At 45.9% G+C, this 14,024-nt stretch overlaps 2 protein-coding genes and 1 long non-coding RNA gene across 7 annotated transcripts in view; 1 reads left to right on the top strand and 2 right to left on the bottom strand.

The window, feature by feature from the left end:
* The window catches only part of UBXN7 (UBX domain protein 7), a 20,914-nt gene extending 15,760 nt beyond the window's left edge, over positions 1-5,154 (bottom strand). The window contains exons 1-4 of the mRNA XM_015871112.1: positions 5,046-5,154; positions 2,711-2,858; positions 1,885-1,952; positions 256-321 (exon numbers count right to left, since the gene is read on the bottom strand). Of these exons, the coding sequence (XP_015726598.1) occupies positions 256-321; positions 1,885-1,952; positions 2,711-2,858; positions 5,046-5,118 (355 nt within the window). The 5' untranslated portion in view covers positions 5,119-5,154. The remainder of the gene's footprint in view (positions 1-255; positions 322-1,884; positions 1,953-2,710; positions 2,859-5,045) is intronic.
* On the top strand, positions 2,857-14,024 carry LOC116653835. 2 transcript variants are annotated; one of them, XR_004308333.1, is made up of 2 exons: positions 2,857-4,003; positions 13,722-14,024. It is a non-coding gene; the product is annotated as an uncharacterized LOC116653835 (long non-coding RNA). The 2 variants fall into 2 exon arrangements; XR_004308334.1 differs by lacking the exon at positions 2,857-4,003 and adding an exon at positions 12,996-13,106.
* On the bottom strand, positions 5,379-12,409 carry RNF168 (ring finger protein 168). Of its 4 annotated transcripts, none has more exons than XM_032446550.1 (7): positions 12,166-12,409; positions 10,919-11,261; positions 10,551-10,627; positions 9,511-9,687; positions 8,851-8,975; positions 8,463-8,550; positions 5,379-8,117 (listed from the first exon to the last, which is right to left on the bottom strand). In XM_032446550.1, the coding sequence occupies exons 2-7, from the start codon at positions 11,217-11,219 to the stop codon at positions 7,068-7,070; spliced, it is 1,818 nt and encodes a 605-aa protein (XP_032302441.1). In that variant the 5' UTR covers positions 11,220-11,261; positions 12,166-12,409; the 3' UTR covers positions 5,379-7,067. The 4 variants fall into 4 exon arrangements, with proteins under 4 accessions (XP_032302441.1, XP_015726592.1, XP_015726591.1 ...); XM_015871106.1 differs by having other exon boundaries at positions 12,187-12,409; XM_015871105.2 differs by lacking the exon at positions 12,166-12,409 and adding an exon at positions 11,769-12,134.

Raw genomic sequence — 14,024 nt, 5'->3', positions numbered from 1 at the left:
CAGAGATAACAAGACAGTGATATTCACCCAAGAAATCTTGCCATAAAACATCAAGTTTCATGCAAACAGCACTGTCACTACAAGGAATAGTCTAATAGTATTATTCCAAAAGAACATTTTATGTGCAGTAAGCAATTGAAAAATATTCAATGACTGAAAGCTATCACGGCCTACAGTGGAAACTAACTTGAAATCATTCTTGTATTAATAAAAACAAACAAACAGAGAACCCCTAAGTTAGTGATCAGCACTTACTGGTTTCTGTTTGAAAATCCCGAAAGCCGTCAAATATTGAACGTGCAGGTCTGCGTCTTTTAGGAGCTTCAAAGAAAAAAGTATTTCAGCCATTAATTCAAAGGCATACTATCAAACAGATAAGCTTATGAGAACCATTTTTGCCCATCACTTCCTCCCTTCCAAAAGCCCGAGCCAAGCTCTTCATAGGATCCAGTGCCAGTATCTGCAAGGATCTCTCCCCTCTAAGTGCTTAGCAACAAGCACAATCCCTTACAGGCAACTTCAGAGCAATTTATGCTGTAGCTTTGAATAGCAACTGAAAGACCACTTCAGCAATAGCAGCACTTGCCTCTCCAGGCTTGGCTGCTGCAATACCAGTGCAGGTGAAGATGCGAACTGCAGCCCAGATGGATGTTTTTCTGATAAACATTCTACTTCTGGAGTGGTTCAGTGTATCTCGTAGAGTACAAACTGATACAGCTTTTCCCACCTGGAAGAGAATCCAAGCTCACTCCAGCACCTCAATATGCAGCTGTTCAAACCACAAACTGGAACATACCCTGCTTGAGGTTAGAGCTGAAAGGACCAAGTGAAGGAGCTTTCCAGCTGCTGGGCTGCTTCATGCTATAAACAGAAGTGGCATCAGTGAGAATATTAGAGTTGGTGGATGAGACAGAGCCAGGAGGCTACCACAGATTGCCTCAGTAGGGCAGCCGGGGACAGCATGTCTGTGCTCAGTGTGTGACGTGAGTAAAAAAGGACCAGGTAAGAGTGCAGATCATATTCCTGTATTTCTTAGGATCGTGAACCCACAGGCATCCACGGAGCTGTGTTAAAGACTCTGCTGGGTCACAAGGAAAGCAAGAGGAAGAAGCCAGTGCAATGTCTTCCAAGAGTGCTCAGGGCATCTTCATTTACAACCACCTCTCAGCTTGGGCATGCTGGCAAAACAAATCTCTGACATTGAAACCATCAAGTGAGAACCAGTTCTGTGGTAAAACAGAATCTAGGCCTCACAATCCTCTTTAGCACAGGAACTAAACAGAAAACACATTTCCTATGGATATGGGATCACTTTAAAGATGAGCATTTCCATGTCTTTCACTGACAAAAAGGGCAAGTTTCTTAATTGAGCTGCACGATGCACTTTAAAGTGCAAATTAAATTCCAAAAGGAGAAACTGAGAAAATGACAAGCAATCACGCAGCTCAACCCTTCTTTCTGGATCTCCTCAACAAACACGCATTTTTGTTCTCTCCATTTTCACTTGTCAGCCAAATCCCAAGCTTTCACCCTATCAGTCTGAACATTTTTGCAGCAGCATCACATGGTTCTGAGCCCCAAGAGCACAGATGTATACTCTGTATTGCTAACTGGCTGGTGCCTAGAGAAGTCCTCTGAAAAACGAGTTAGCAAATTAACACCACTGGGAATACAGCATCTCTAATGCGTAAGGTTTTAATCATCAGTATATTTCCAAGCATGCAGGCATGTTAGATGGCTGAAGAGCTGCAATAAGGCAAAAACACAAACAAAAAGAGGCACACTGCTTTCCTCGTGTTCACGAGATTTTGTTTTTCTCATCATATGAAGATGATTTCAAGGTATTTAAAGAAAACAAAGAATGAAATAGGAATGCAAGCCTACCTCCAAACAAGGGCTCAGGCTCTACTAAAATTTCCTGTTTCTGTGGAATTGGAGCTCGTACTTCATCCCTATCAAAGAGAAAAGGAAAATCAGAGACAGTAATGTTTAAGTATTAAATAAACCATGAAATGTTGTGTTCCAAATGCACCTGCAGCCTGGACCAGCTAAGGACACTGCTGCACCATGGCACAGAATCAGAGATCTGGAGTCAAAACAGACCTCAAGGAATCCTCTACTCCTACTCAAGGCACTGAAGGAGGATGCAGCACATTATGCATTAAGATCTAGCACTTTCTGCACTTTGGTTTCAAACAGTAACTTGTACAACCAGCAAGATGCACTAACCTTACTACTAGCCTCCACATCTTTTGATTGCTGTTGTGAAGCTATTTATTCTCCATTTTGTATTTGCATACTTATTTTCCTCTCTTCCTAGAAGTAAAACTAAGCTGACCAGCACCTGAAGGGTGTCCAGTATAAAAAGGAAAGTATTCCAACAAAAACTTGAATATTAAGTTACTGATGTGCCAGAAGATCCCACTTTTCACTGGATCCTCACTTCAATGACTCGAGCTATGCCTGCAACAACAGCATGTGCATGCAATGGAAAACTTCTGAAGCACACTCAAGAGAGACCAGCTTGTGCAGCAAGATAAACTTATTTATTAAGAAAAATATCAAAGCAATCAATTAAATGAGATCATTGAAGAAGCACATGTTACACTGAGATGACAGAAGGTCCAAAGAAAGAACAAGTGTTTTAACTGATCTGTCTTTACACTATGAAACTTATAGGACAGACTACTCATTTTTATGCAGTACGTACTCGGTGTGTGGTCGAACTGCAGACACTGCTGCAGAGCTGGTGCTGGGCTCCTCTGCTATGCCTCCACCATCCAGAAACATGGTGACAGCCATCTCCAGGTTGTTGTTGCATGCTTCAAGCATATGTTTTCCCACGCTTTCACTGGCACCTGCAATGCCAAGCAAATATATATTGAAGCATTCTTTGTAAAGCATTCTGATCAGAAGCAACGGGAACAGCTAACCAGCTTTCTCTTTTAAGGCACTGACCATTAGAGCAGTTGAGCAGGTGCCATTTATCCCTAAGGCACAACTATGAGGTGAGACAAACACGCACCTCAAGGGAAAAGGAAACAACAGCCACACTTCCCCTTTCCATCGGGAGAAAATTCTGCTTATTAAGTTTGACTTCTATTGTGTTATATGGAAAAAAACAAAACAACCAACTGATTTAATATTTTAACAGTGAGAATACTATACCCAGTGCCAAAGGTTTTTACCCACCTCTAACAGATATGTAAAGATAGAAACTAAAGATTCCCTGTTTCACTGAGTGCTCCAGAAGGCAAAAACAAACAAGCAGAAGCTCAGTTAATTGTTAGTTGTTCTCCCTTACAGGGTCTGCCTCTAAAGCTTCCTCAAAGCCACACAGACAACAAAAGCACCTTCACCAAATGAATCTCTCCTGCATCCAACCTTTTAAGAGCCCATTTACTACACTAAGTTTCTATAGGTAGAGGCTGCCAAAGAGTCTATTTTAATATGGAAAAGCTGGTGTAGAAGAAAAGTGGCAAAATGCAGCCGAACCAGTTTGGGAGCAGCTTTTGGTCTGTAATAATTCTTACCAGCTTCACCACAACTCACTGAAATGAAGAAAACTCCATTTCCCCAGCATCAGAATGACAGCTAACGCCACTCTGAGCAAACACATTTAACCTGCTTCCATTGGGTGTCTCTGAGATTTTCCAGGAAGTCCTCGGAGCTTTAGATTAAACAGATTGATACGCTGAACACACACTGAGTCTGCTGAGATAAAGCAACACTAAATGACCTGAGCTATTACATTACATCACAAAGAAAGCCAGGTCGACCAAAGTAACTGCTTTTCCAAACAAACCCACTGCAAACCAACCTGCCACAAGAGCACCTCAGTGGTACTTGGCTGTGCTTGAGGACCTTAATCAAAATAGAAGAGCACAGCCACCCTGCGCTGCTCATTCAGGAGGACCAGAATATATATGTACCAAATCTTCCTCAGTCCTAAGGAAACCAGCATCACAAAACATCTGCTGAGAACTATATTTGAGGACTATGGGTGAGTAGGCATGGGCTGACAGCTCTATTTGATGTTTATATTGTCTTTTCCAAGCGCAGTGACTCTGTGATTCTACACCATCAGGTGTGCTGGAAGCAGATGGCAGGATGGGTTTTGTTTCACCTTTTCCACACAAACATGGGTAGCTCTGCGCACTTACACAGCACCACAGGGCTTGGAGCATCCAGTGTACACCCCTGGGAAAGCAGGGTCACACCAGAGGTGCAGGCTGACGACACAGGGTGTGTAGTGCAGCACCTGTCACTGCGCCACAGGGTCAGACAGCTCCGCAAGAACTCCCTTCTAAACAGAACCTTACATCCTATTACAACAACAAGACAGAACCTCAAACCCCTCTTTCAGAAGTGGGCGGGCAGAGCCCAGTAGCCTCTTGTTTTCTTGTTTCGGAGCGTAGGAGCAGGGTTAGACATCTCCATAACCCACCTACACGAGCAGAGGGCTGCTGGGCGAACAGCACAGCTCTGCTTGGCTCTCAGTGCTTGGGGCACTGCTGAGAATGAAAACATCAGACACACACCGGGGCACGCTGTAAGCACAGACACATCTTTCATACTAGCGAGGGTCCTGTCAGCAGATCCCACGCCCCGTAACCCCGCAGCATTGCGGTGTGCAGGTGCCGTCCCGCTCGCTGCCCGCAGCACGCCCCGTGTCCAGGCCGCATCCCGCTGCTGAGCGCGGTACCGACCCCGCGATGCTCCGCACGGTCACTTCCAGAGGACGCTGCTCAGCGATGCGGGCCCTTATCCCAGCCGTGGTGCCGGCCGCCGTCCCGCTCTCCGAACCGCTGTCGGTCCGGCGGGTCTTGCTGCCCGACGCTCCGGAGCCGCGTTTCCCGGGGCGGGCTCCGCGCCCACCCGCCGCCCCGCTGACAGGCCCGGCCCCCCGCCCCGCCGGGCCCCCGCCTCACCGCGCCCGGCCCTCCTCCTCCTCCTCCTCCTCCACCTCCTCCTCCATCCCGGCCGCTCGACGAAGCGAGAAGCGGCTCGGAGCCGCGCCGGGCCCGGCCTTCCGTGTGCCTCACCCGTGATGGCGGTGAACTGCTGGATTAACCCTTTCAGCGCCGCGGAGGCCGCCGAGCCCCCGTGCGCCGCCATCTTGCCGCCGCCGCACAACAACACGCACGCCGCCGGCCCGCGCGCACTGCGCAAGCGCGAAACCCGCCCGCGCCCTTCCTCGGCCCCGCCGTGCGGGGCGGGGCGGCATGGCGGGAACCGGGCTGTGTGAGGGGGGGGTGAGGGGGAACGGGCACCAGAGGGACGGGCATCGAGTTACTAACAAGTGAAAAATCAAACGGATACAGCAAGTGGGATGATTTAAGACGGGGTTGGATTGAGACTTAGGCACAAAACTCGGCTTGTTCTGGAAATAGAGTTTACTTATTGCATGCTCATCGTGACAGGAAAAGTATGTTAAGCACAGAAGGCAGTCAGTACTTCTGCCTTGAAGAACACTGTAATCAACAACGGATTCCATCTGATTGCCTGGGTGACAGGAAAGCAAACTGAAATAAGGATTACACAGAAAGGGGTCGATAACAAACAGGCTTCCAGCGCTACGACTGAGGCAGCAATGGGAGATAATGAACTATTTGCAGCAGGTCACCTGTAATAGCTTTCTCAAGAAGGCTCTTTGAATTCTCCACTTATTGAGGAGGAACCCAACGTTAGCAGAGATGTGCCATCAAGGTGACGTGAAAAACATCTGTTACAAGTTTCCTAGAGCTGAGTTCAAGTCTACGGATCATCCACAACACCTCAAAGTGCACTTTCTTGAACGTCTGCTATTCAGCAAAGGGCACACGGGTTTCAGCTGCTGTTCTGCACTCATCCAACAACATACACTTGAGAAATATATCGCTGCATCCAAAGAAAAGCCAAAAGCTGGGCTCCACAATAGCAAAATAGAGAACTATGTAACAGGGCCGCTACCTGCTGACTAGCAGCTCACAAACTGCTCCCAAGGCCTCAACTTGGAGCTGTCAGCTCCACAGAACATCCAAACTGAAATTCTTTTGAATTATTTTACTATCAAACTCAACTGGAAGACAGAAAATAATAACAACGGAGCAACAGTTACAGCCAGGCAGAGCAGCTGAACGCCAGCTGGAAGTTAAATACAGTCAATACTGTTAACTCGAATGGCTTTTCCCCCTTTTGGTTTTACTTTCTCCAACATAACTGTCTCCTGCACTAATAATTTTTGAATATTAGGTGCTTAGAATCAGACTCGAGTCAGTTTGCACATGAAAGTTAAATAGCAGTAAATGCAGGCAAGACTGTGTAAGTTACAGGCTGCCAACAACAAGAAAACAAAAATGAACAGAAGTAAATGCGAGCCCACAACCATTTCTGCCATTGGCATCTATGAGAGATCCCTGCCTCTGACTGTGGAAGAATGATCCTTTCTTTCCCCTTTGCCTAAGAAAGGGGTTACTCTGTGAGAGGATGCGAGAGAGGGAAAATGCCTTTGCAAGACTAGCTTATCTGGTTACAATCCTGTTAACTGCCAGGCAAACAATGCAATTCAACAAATAAACCACATTCCAGTCACGTCCTTCAGTTTAACACAACCCTTTGGTTTAACAGAACAGTGCCTGTGCCTCGTAAAGCCTCAGTCTCACAGTCAGACAACCAGAGATACAGACACACTTCTTTGCTTCCTCTGGGGATTACACAGTCCCCACCAAAGGCTCTGAATTCTCGTTCTAGGACCATCAGTTACTTTGAATCTCAAACAATAACAGTATTTACTTTCCAGCGTGAAAAAAAAACCAACAAAAAAACAGCTTGAAAATGCAAGTCCTAGAAAAGAAGCTATAGTCGAGAAAGGACTAAATATTAAGGTCTAGAGGAGTAAGGTGTTTAAACTTCTCAACAACATTCACAGTACATTTTAATAGTCAGTTTTGGTCACTCTTGCGGCCCAACCCTCAAAACCATCAATTCCGTAACTTTTTTAATTGAAGCCTGGCCTGACACAGGGATAAACATTACCATGGTTTTCATTCCGATTAACGTAACCGTGTGCCTGTGGTTCTGCTGTTCTACTCAGGGCTTTTAAGCATCTGAAGGATTGTCTTTTGTCTTCTCTTAGGCACTGAATGAACATCATTTGAATCATTGGTGTTAACAACACAATTCAAGACTTTCCCACTGCTGGGTGATTTCATTCGGACCCTGGTAGGAGACTGCCAGTTTTCATCGCAAGAACCTTTCCGACCCTTGTGGTGATTTGTTTCACTCTGCTTTTTCGATTGTTTTGAGTCCTTTGCCATCTTAGAACTTCCTTTTCTAGAAGAGTCTTTCACAGATTGAGGTGTTTTGGCACGAAGAAGGTATTCATCTGGAGATCCTTTCTGTCGGTTAAGTAACCTCTCCTCCTTGTTGAACTGCCTTTGCAGCTGCAGAGCCAGCAGCCTGTCCTGCTCCTCTTGCACGCGCCTTTCATGGAGCTCCTGCTCAAAAGCTTTCTGCATTTGCAAATAAAAGTCACTTTTCCACTCCGCTTCTTCCTCCAAAGTTTCTGGGAAAGTTCTTCTCTTCTTGTCAAGCATATCCAAGTCAGCATCAACCACTGCTTCAGCCAGTGGTTCTGAAGACTTTCTTTTGGGAGCCTCCTTAGTGTTTGGCAGACTTTCCGGTTCCCTTTCATCTTCATTTCCAGCCATCTTTGTGTGATCACCTATTACACTTTCGCCATCAGACGTGGAATTTATTGCTGGCTGAATACAAGCACTTGTTTCAGCACAGCTTTCAAGGTTTCTGCTTTCTACGTGAGTTAAAGTGTCACTGTCCACCACTATTCCATCTTCTCCTTTGGATCTGGGAAGAACTGCTCTATCCCCTTCTCCTCCTGCAAACCCACAAGTTGTATTTAGAAGTTCATCTCTCAGACAGTTTGACTCATGTGCATTTTTTTGCTCAACAGTCGTGGTCTTCTCCGAAGCTGAAGCATTTACAAAGTTAATGTATGTCTGCATAAACAAATCCTGATCGCTGGAACATTTGGTCACACCGCTCAGCTGTGGGGACAGCGCTGGCATTTCCTCTTGCTCATCTTGCCCCTCAGTGCTGCTGCCTTCATTGATACTGATCTGAAGAAAGGAGACCTCTTATTAAATGCATTTATTAAAAGTTAATGGATGCAAGTAAAATGAAAATCTCTTTCATCATAGCTGCACTGCTCATAACTCTGGGATATTAACTTGGATTCTTCTTTAAAAAGAATGAATAAACAGCATTGTTAAATAAGTATTCAGAACACTCTGCAGAAGCACAGCTAGAAGACTGAACTTTCCACTTACAGGAATCACAAATACTGAGACAGCTCATGAAATAGATATATAGATTGCCCAGTACTGATAGGAGTTGCTATAGGCAAAGCAGAGAGTAACCTGCAATCACTAACACTGAGATTAGTAACAAAATGATTCTAGTACCACACAGCCAGGGTCAGTCCTGCCTCCCTCTGTAGCTCTGGAGAGTGAAGCTGATCGCGATTTGTCACGATGCTTTGGAGTCAGATACCTGAAAGGAAAGAAAAACAAACCAAACCAAGGTATACTACTTATACTTCTTAAAACCTTTTTGCTTTCTTTGCATTGACAGTTCCTCATATTAATCATGATCTCAGGTTCGTTCTGACAATAACAAGAGGGGTAAGTGTATCTCCACATTATAAGGTGATGTTTCAATATTCAGTAGCCTAATTTGCCCAAATTACACAGGGAAGTCAGGCTGCAAGATTCCAAGGAAGCACACAGAACAGAAAGACACTATAATGAGAAACACAGCACTCACGATAAAACAGAAACTTGGCTTTCTTACTTTTGAATGTCTCCAGAGTTGCTTGGTTTGTTCTTCGTCTTGCACAGACTCGCTGGGGGTGATTCACGTGAGAGGCTGTCTCCTCGTGAAGAGCTGCTGAGCGTGTGTTCTCCCAAACTTTCATTCTTCAATGACAAAGAAAAACAGCATCACATAAAACCAACCACAACACAAACATGTGAACTACTTCTGTCCTTCTGCTATAGAATTAGTTACTTCTGACCAAGCAATTCCTGAAAACAAATGAAAAAAAATCCCAAACCTACATTAAACATTTTCAACCATCATCGTTTGTTCCTTTCTTCAGTACACGAGGATGGAGACCTCAACTTCTTCCAAAGCAGAATTGTTAAATCCATGGGGAAAAGGAAATAGCCAGAAGGAAACTAATGTCTGAAGGTGTTTTGCAGCACAAAATTCCTACACCCATTCATTTCAAGTACCTACTATGCAGGTAGAAATACTTGGAGGTATTTCACCCTCATGCTGGTTCATCAAAACTTCACCAGTGTCAGTTTAGGAGCTGAAGTACTGACAGCAGCTTTCAAATACAAGTCAAGCAAATTTAAGTCATTCAGAGGTTTAACTTTTTCTCCAAAAGGTCTAAACTTGCTTACACTAAATGAACGTTAGAAAACGTCCCCTTTCATGTCAACTCACCAAGCTGTTACTGAGCTGCCATGCCAACTTCTCGTCTTGTTTAAGCTGCTCCTCCATCTCCTTCCGTCTTTCTTCTGCCAATCTGTGCTCTTCCTCTTCTTCTGCCAGCAGCTTTTGAATGTATTCCTCACTCGCTTTGTTCTCTTCCTGTTCATGTGCTCGCCTTTCTGCCTCCACCTGAGAAGGAATTGTTTTTCAAGGTATGAAGGTGCTACTACAGCACCACGCTTTGCATCAGAATCTCTTCACTAACACTCCTTCCACAGGAACAGTTCAAATGAAATCACTCCAGCTGTCTGACTGGACTTCCCACAGAACGTGCTTGATCAGAAAAGTTTACAAAAGTTCCAAGCCCTCAAGCCTCTGAATAAAGAAAACACAGCCTTAAATAGAAGTCTATTCTTCAGCCTCGCTTTTGAGTGGTACACTAAGCCTGCAGTACGACAGCCTGACCAATACCTGAAGGTGGCATAAACTGAAACTGCCACAAGAAAATGTATCCATAAGCCAACACACACAGCTGAATAAACAAGCGTTCTTACAGTTTAAGTCAACCCTGCATCTGAACTGAAGGCTGTCACCTTCCATTGTCAGCAATAGCTGTTAGCTCTTGCTGAAGAGCACACACTTTGTCCTCCCTCTCTCCTTTCCACATGATATCCAGATCCCAGCAGTGGCAGTGCAGTTTAGCATCATAGCCAGGAGGGGAATCCCCTTCTGAGATAGGTTTACTTCTAGCTGATAAGTTCCACATCTCTGTATGGTTGGCTTTTCCCCCCCTTATTCAACATTTCTTATATGTAAAGTCTATAGAAACTTCTTACATACCACTTTGTGACTACGTAACCTTCTTAAAGTCTCTTCAGTATAGGATAAAAATGGAATTCATGCATCAGGAATGAGCAGCATGTTCTTGTAGCAGCAATGCCCTCTTAAATACCTTCCTCTTCTTGTTAAATAACATTTCACTTCTTTGTGGGAACAATTAAAACAACTAGATTCAAAGCATTCGGCACTTTTCCATCCATTTTTAGACTTACCTTGCTAACCTCGGCTTCATATTCCTGTCTGAGTTCCCCAGGTTTGCTCAGCTGGTGTTGTGGATGGGGGACAAAAACTAATGGAGAGGAAGGGGGTAATAAAAAAGAGTGAGCGACAAAAGCAAGAGCATGACAGTCAGCAATAATATATTTTCACATTTCCATACCTTGTCACGGGAGCGAGTTTGGAACAAGGTAAAATAATACAAAACACAACAGATAAAAGCTACAGAAAACAAAAGGCAAGTCCTGTTCACAGGACAGCTCTGGAACTGCACATCTATGCACGTATCTTCTTTCACATCATCCAAAGATATATACTAAAATCCCTTTGGTAAAGCACAGGACAAGCGACACATTTTACTTACTTTCCTCTTCCAAATCCTGTCCATTCATTCTACGCTCACATTCTTTTGGATATTTCTTCTGAATCTTCTCCCAGAGCTCCCAGTTGATCAGAGTATTCCTACGGGCATTATATCGTGCCCAAGAAGAGACTCGACGGCGACAAAAAGGGCAACAAAGACTGGCATTTTCAACTGTCAGCTGGAAACAAGAATTACAGATGGTGTGGTTGCAGGGCAGGGTCACGGGCTCCACAAAGACCTCCATGCAGATCTGGCAGAGGCAGTCATCTAAAGAAAGAGGAGCCTCCGATTTCTTCGACATATTGACTTGAAGCTCAGGAATGAGACAAATTAACAGCAGGACCTGAAAGCAGAAAGAAACATGATGTTTATTGTTTTGTTTTTTCCTTTTACACCAGAAAACTGTTTTCCAACTACATTACAAAAAACTCAGCGTATTGAAGAGAGCTGGTCACTATTTGACTTACAGAGGAAGATGAAGGTCTTAACAGAAGTCCCTGTGAAGCAAGGATTCCTACTGCAGTCCCCTATGAGCTGCCACAGGTACAGCAGGGAGATGGGAACGTGGGACAATGAGGTAAAGAAAGTCTCCCCGTGTTTATTTTCTCAGTTACAAGCTAAGGTCATGCTTGGTGGATCTTATCACAGTTACTGAATCAACTTTCAAATGAGTCCAGCTTAGCTCCACGCCAAGGTGAAATACAACATTCTCCCTACGGATCAGAGGCTTCTCCTTAGAGAGAAGGATCTTCCACAGTCCTTGCTTAAGCCGGAAGGCAAAAGTCAAAGTGCTTTTGATGTCTTACAAACATAAGCACAGATGTAACCAATGTATTCAGTAATTCAGTACCTCCCACCACGGGGATCACCCAGCCCTTCTGCCACCAACACTCCTCAAATGGCTTTTCAAATGGTTTTTCACTTCACCCAGAACTGGTGAAACAGAAAGTAAGAACAGAAGACACCCCCTGCAGCAAAAGAGGCAAAGATATGATTTTTCAAGCTGCAAAAACTAAGAAACAAATAAGACAAAAAAGGAAACCTCAGGTGATTGCATAAAGACAGAGGGTTCTGACTGAGGGGCCGTGACAGTTTGACCCCGGATAACCCACAGAAGAAGCTGACACTGAGACAGAGGCATTCGAAGGCGGCTTCTGGTGGTTCTGCTCTTCCTTAATACAACAAGTCTTTTATTTCTCAGGAGAGAGGGCAGATAAATGGAGACAGCGAGCTGTACGGCTCTGTACCAAAGCACGGCGCGGATGTACCTCTGCAGGGCCGGGACTGGCAGACACACACGGAGCGGGGTGAAGGAAGGCCTGCGGGTCCAGGAGAAGGGCGGGGATCCTCACGGGAGGCTGCGGGCCGGCCTGATACAGCGGGACGACGGGTGCGCTGCTCCCAAGTGCGCGGCTCCGCGCCGGGCCAGGCCGCGCTGCCGTCAGCCCGCCAAACCGCCCCGCCTCACACACCACACACACAGCCCGCCGCGCTCACCTCCTAGTTCCGGCGCTCACAGCCCTGCACGGGCCGCGCTCCGCCCTCACGGCCGCGAGCTGCTCCGCCCCGAGGGAAGGCTGGGCTCGTTGTGCTCCGTGCGGGAGCTCCGGGGAGGCTGCAGCGAGTAGGAAGAGCCGCTGCAGCTTCCGGCTGTGTGGATCGGAGGTTTCTATACGGCTGCTGTGGCTGCTGCCCGCACCACAGCGGTGCTTCAGCAACAGCTGCTCCGCTACCTGATCGCAGCGTGCCCGCTTGGAAGGCAGAACGCCTCGTGATATCAGACTGTAACCTCAAAGTGACAGAGTTTGCTCACAGTGCAACCTGCCGGCCTCACTAGCAGAAGGGAGGCAGAACATCCGTGTTCTTTATTCCCCATCCCTGCTCTCTGGGATGTGGTGTGGCTCTTTACCACGCAAATATTCATTTCAAATCAAACCAACCTTACTGTTTCCATAGCACATGGTAATTCAGGCTGTATAAATACACACTGAAGGTGTGTATTTATACCTGCAGGTGCAGGGCTCAGTGCAGCTGGTGCTGGCCCTTCCCTGCTGCCCACCTGTCCTCCAGCGCCGATATCCACGCTGCATCCTGGCTCTTCTCCTTCTCCAGGAGCTCAGCCTGCACCTCAAACTTCTGTGCCAGCTTCTGCAAGCTCGAATCCAAGTCTTGGAACCGTGTCTCCAAGGTTTGCAGCCTGCTTTCTACTCTGGGGAGTGGGAAACAAGCATTTGTTTAGGATCTGGGCCTCAACGCACTGTGCTTTATGCATGTGGTGACACACTGCACTGAACAGACCGAGCTGCCCTCAGTGGCTTTTGTGCTCTGCTGGCTTTTCCTGCTTTGGTTTTCCCTTTTATTATGGTGGTTCTTCAGCTCAGCAAATGCATGAGGGGAGGACCTTAGTGAAACAGCAGTAACAACACTGCAGTAACAAGTAACAACTGCTTCATAGCTTGATATCTGCTGTAGTTTTCCTTATTAAAAACTGTATCTTTGCACTCTCTTACATTAACATCCTAAATATGGTGGGGTTTCTTTTGGAGTTTCAGCTTCCTTCATACAGCCTCTGCAGGAAAATAAATCCTGCTCAGTTGAGAGCTTGCCATGTCTACCAGAAAGGAAGAGGGAATGGAACGCTTTGTGCTCATTGTCCATTCTTTGCTTTACTGGAGGGTTTACTGGGCTTCTTTCATCATGGTGGTGGTTTTTGTGAAGATAATGCTCTGTAAGGTTGCCTCAGTTCACTGTGTTATGTCAGTGTCCCATATCTGGAAGTTCATTCCCAATCTCTCACTTACAGCACAACTACAGCAGAGCACAAACCAGATTTTCCTGTTACCGACGCTCCTGTCAGCACTTTGTGCAGCTACCAGCCCTTCCTGATCAAGCACTTGCACAGAATCCTGCAGCTGCCAGGACCACAATCTGGCAAGGACGGTGTTCATGACGTGCTGCAGCCCTCTGCTCTGCCCCTCCCTCTCCAACAAATAAAGGAGAATCAGAGGATTGTTCATGAACCACCCTCTTCCTACATACACACTGTATTTATTTACATCCTACTACCCGTGAACATTTCCGAAGTAAAGGTTATGTTGCTAACAAA

This window comes from Coturnix japonica, chromosome 9 (assembly GCF_001577835.2).
Source record: "Coturnix japonica isolate 7356 chromosome 9, Coturnix japonica 2.1, whole genome shotgun sequence".
NCBI lineage: Eukaryota > Metazoa > Chordata > Aves > Galliformes > Phasianidae > Coturnix > Coturnix japonica.
This window is presented reverse-complemented; position numbering and strand designations above follow the sequence as displayed.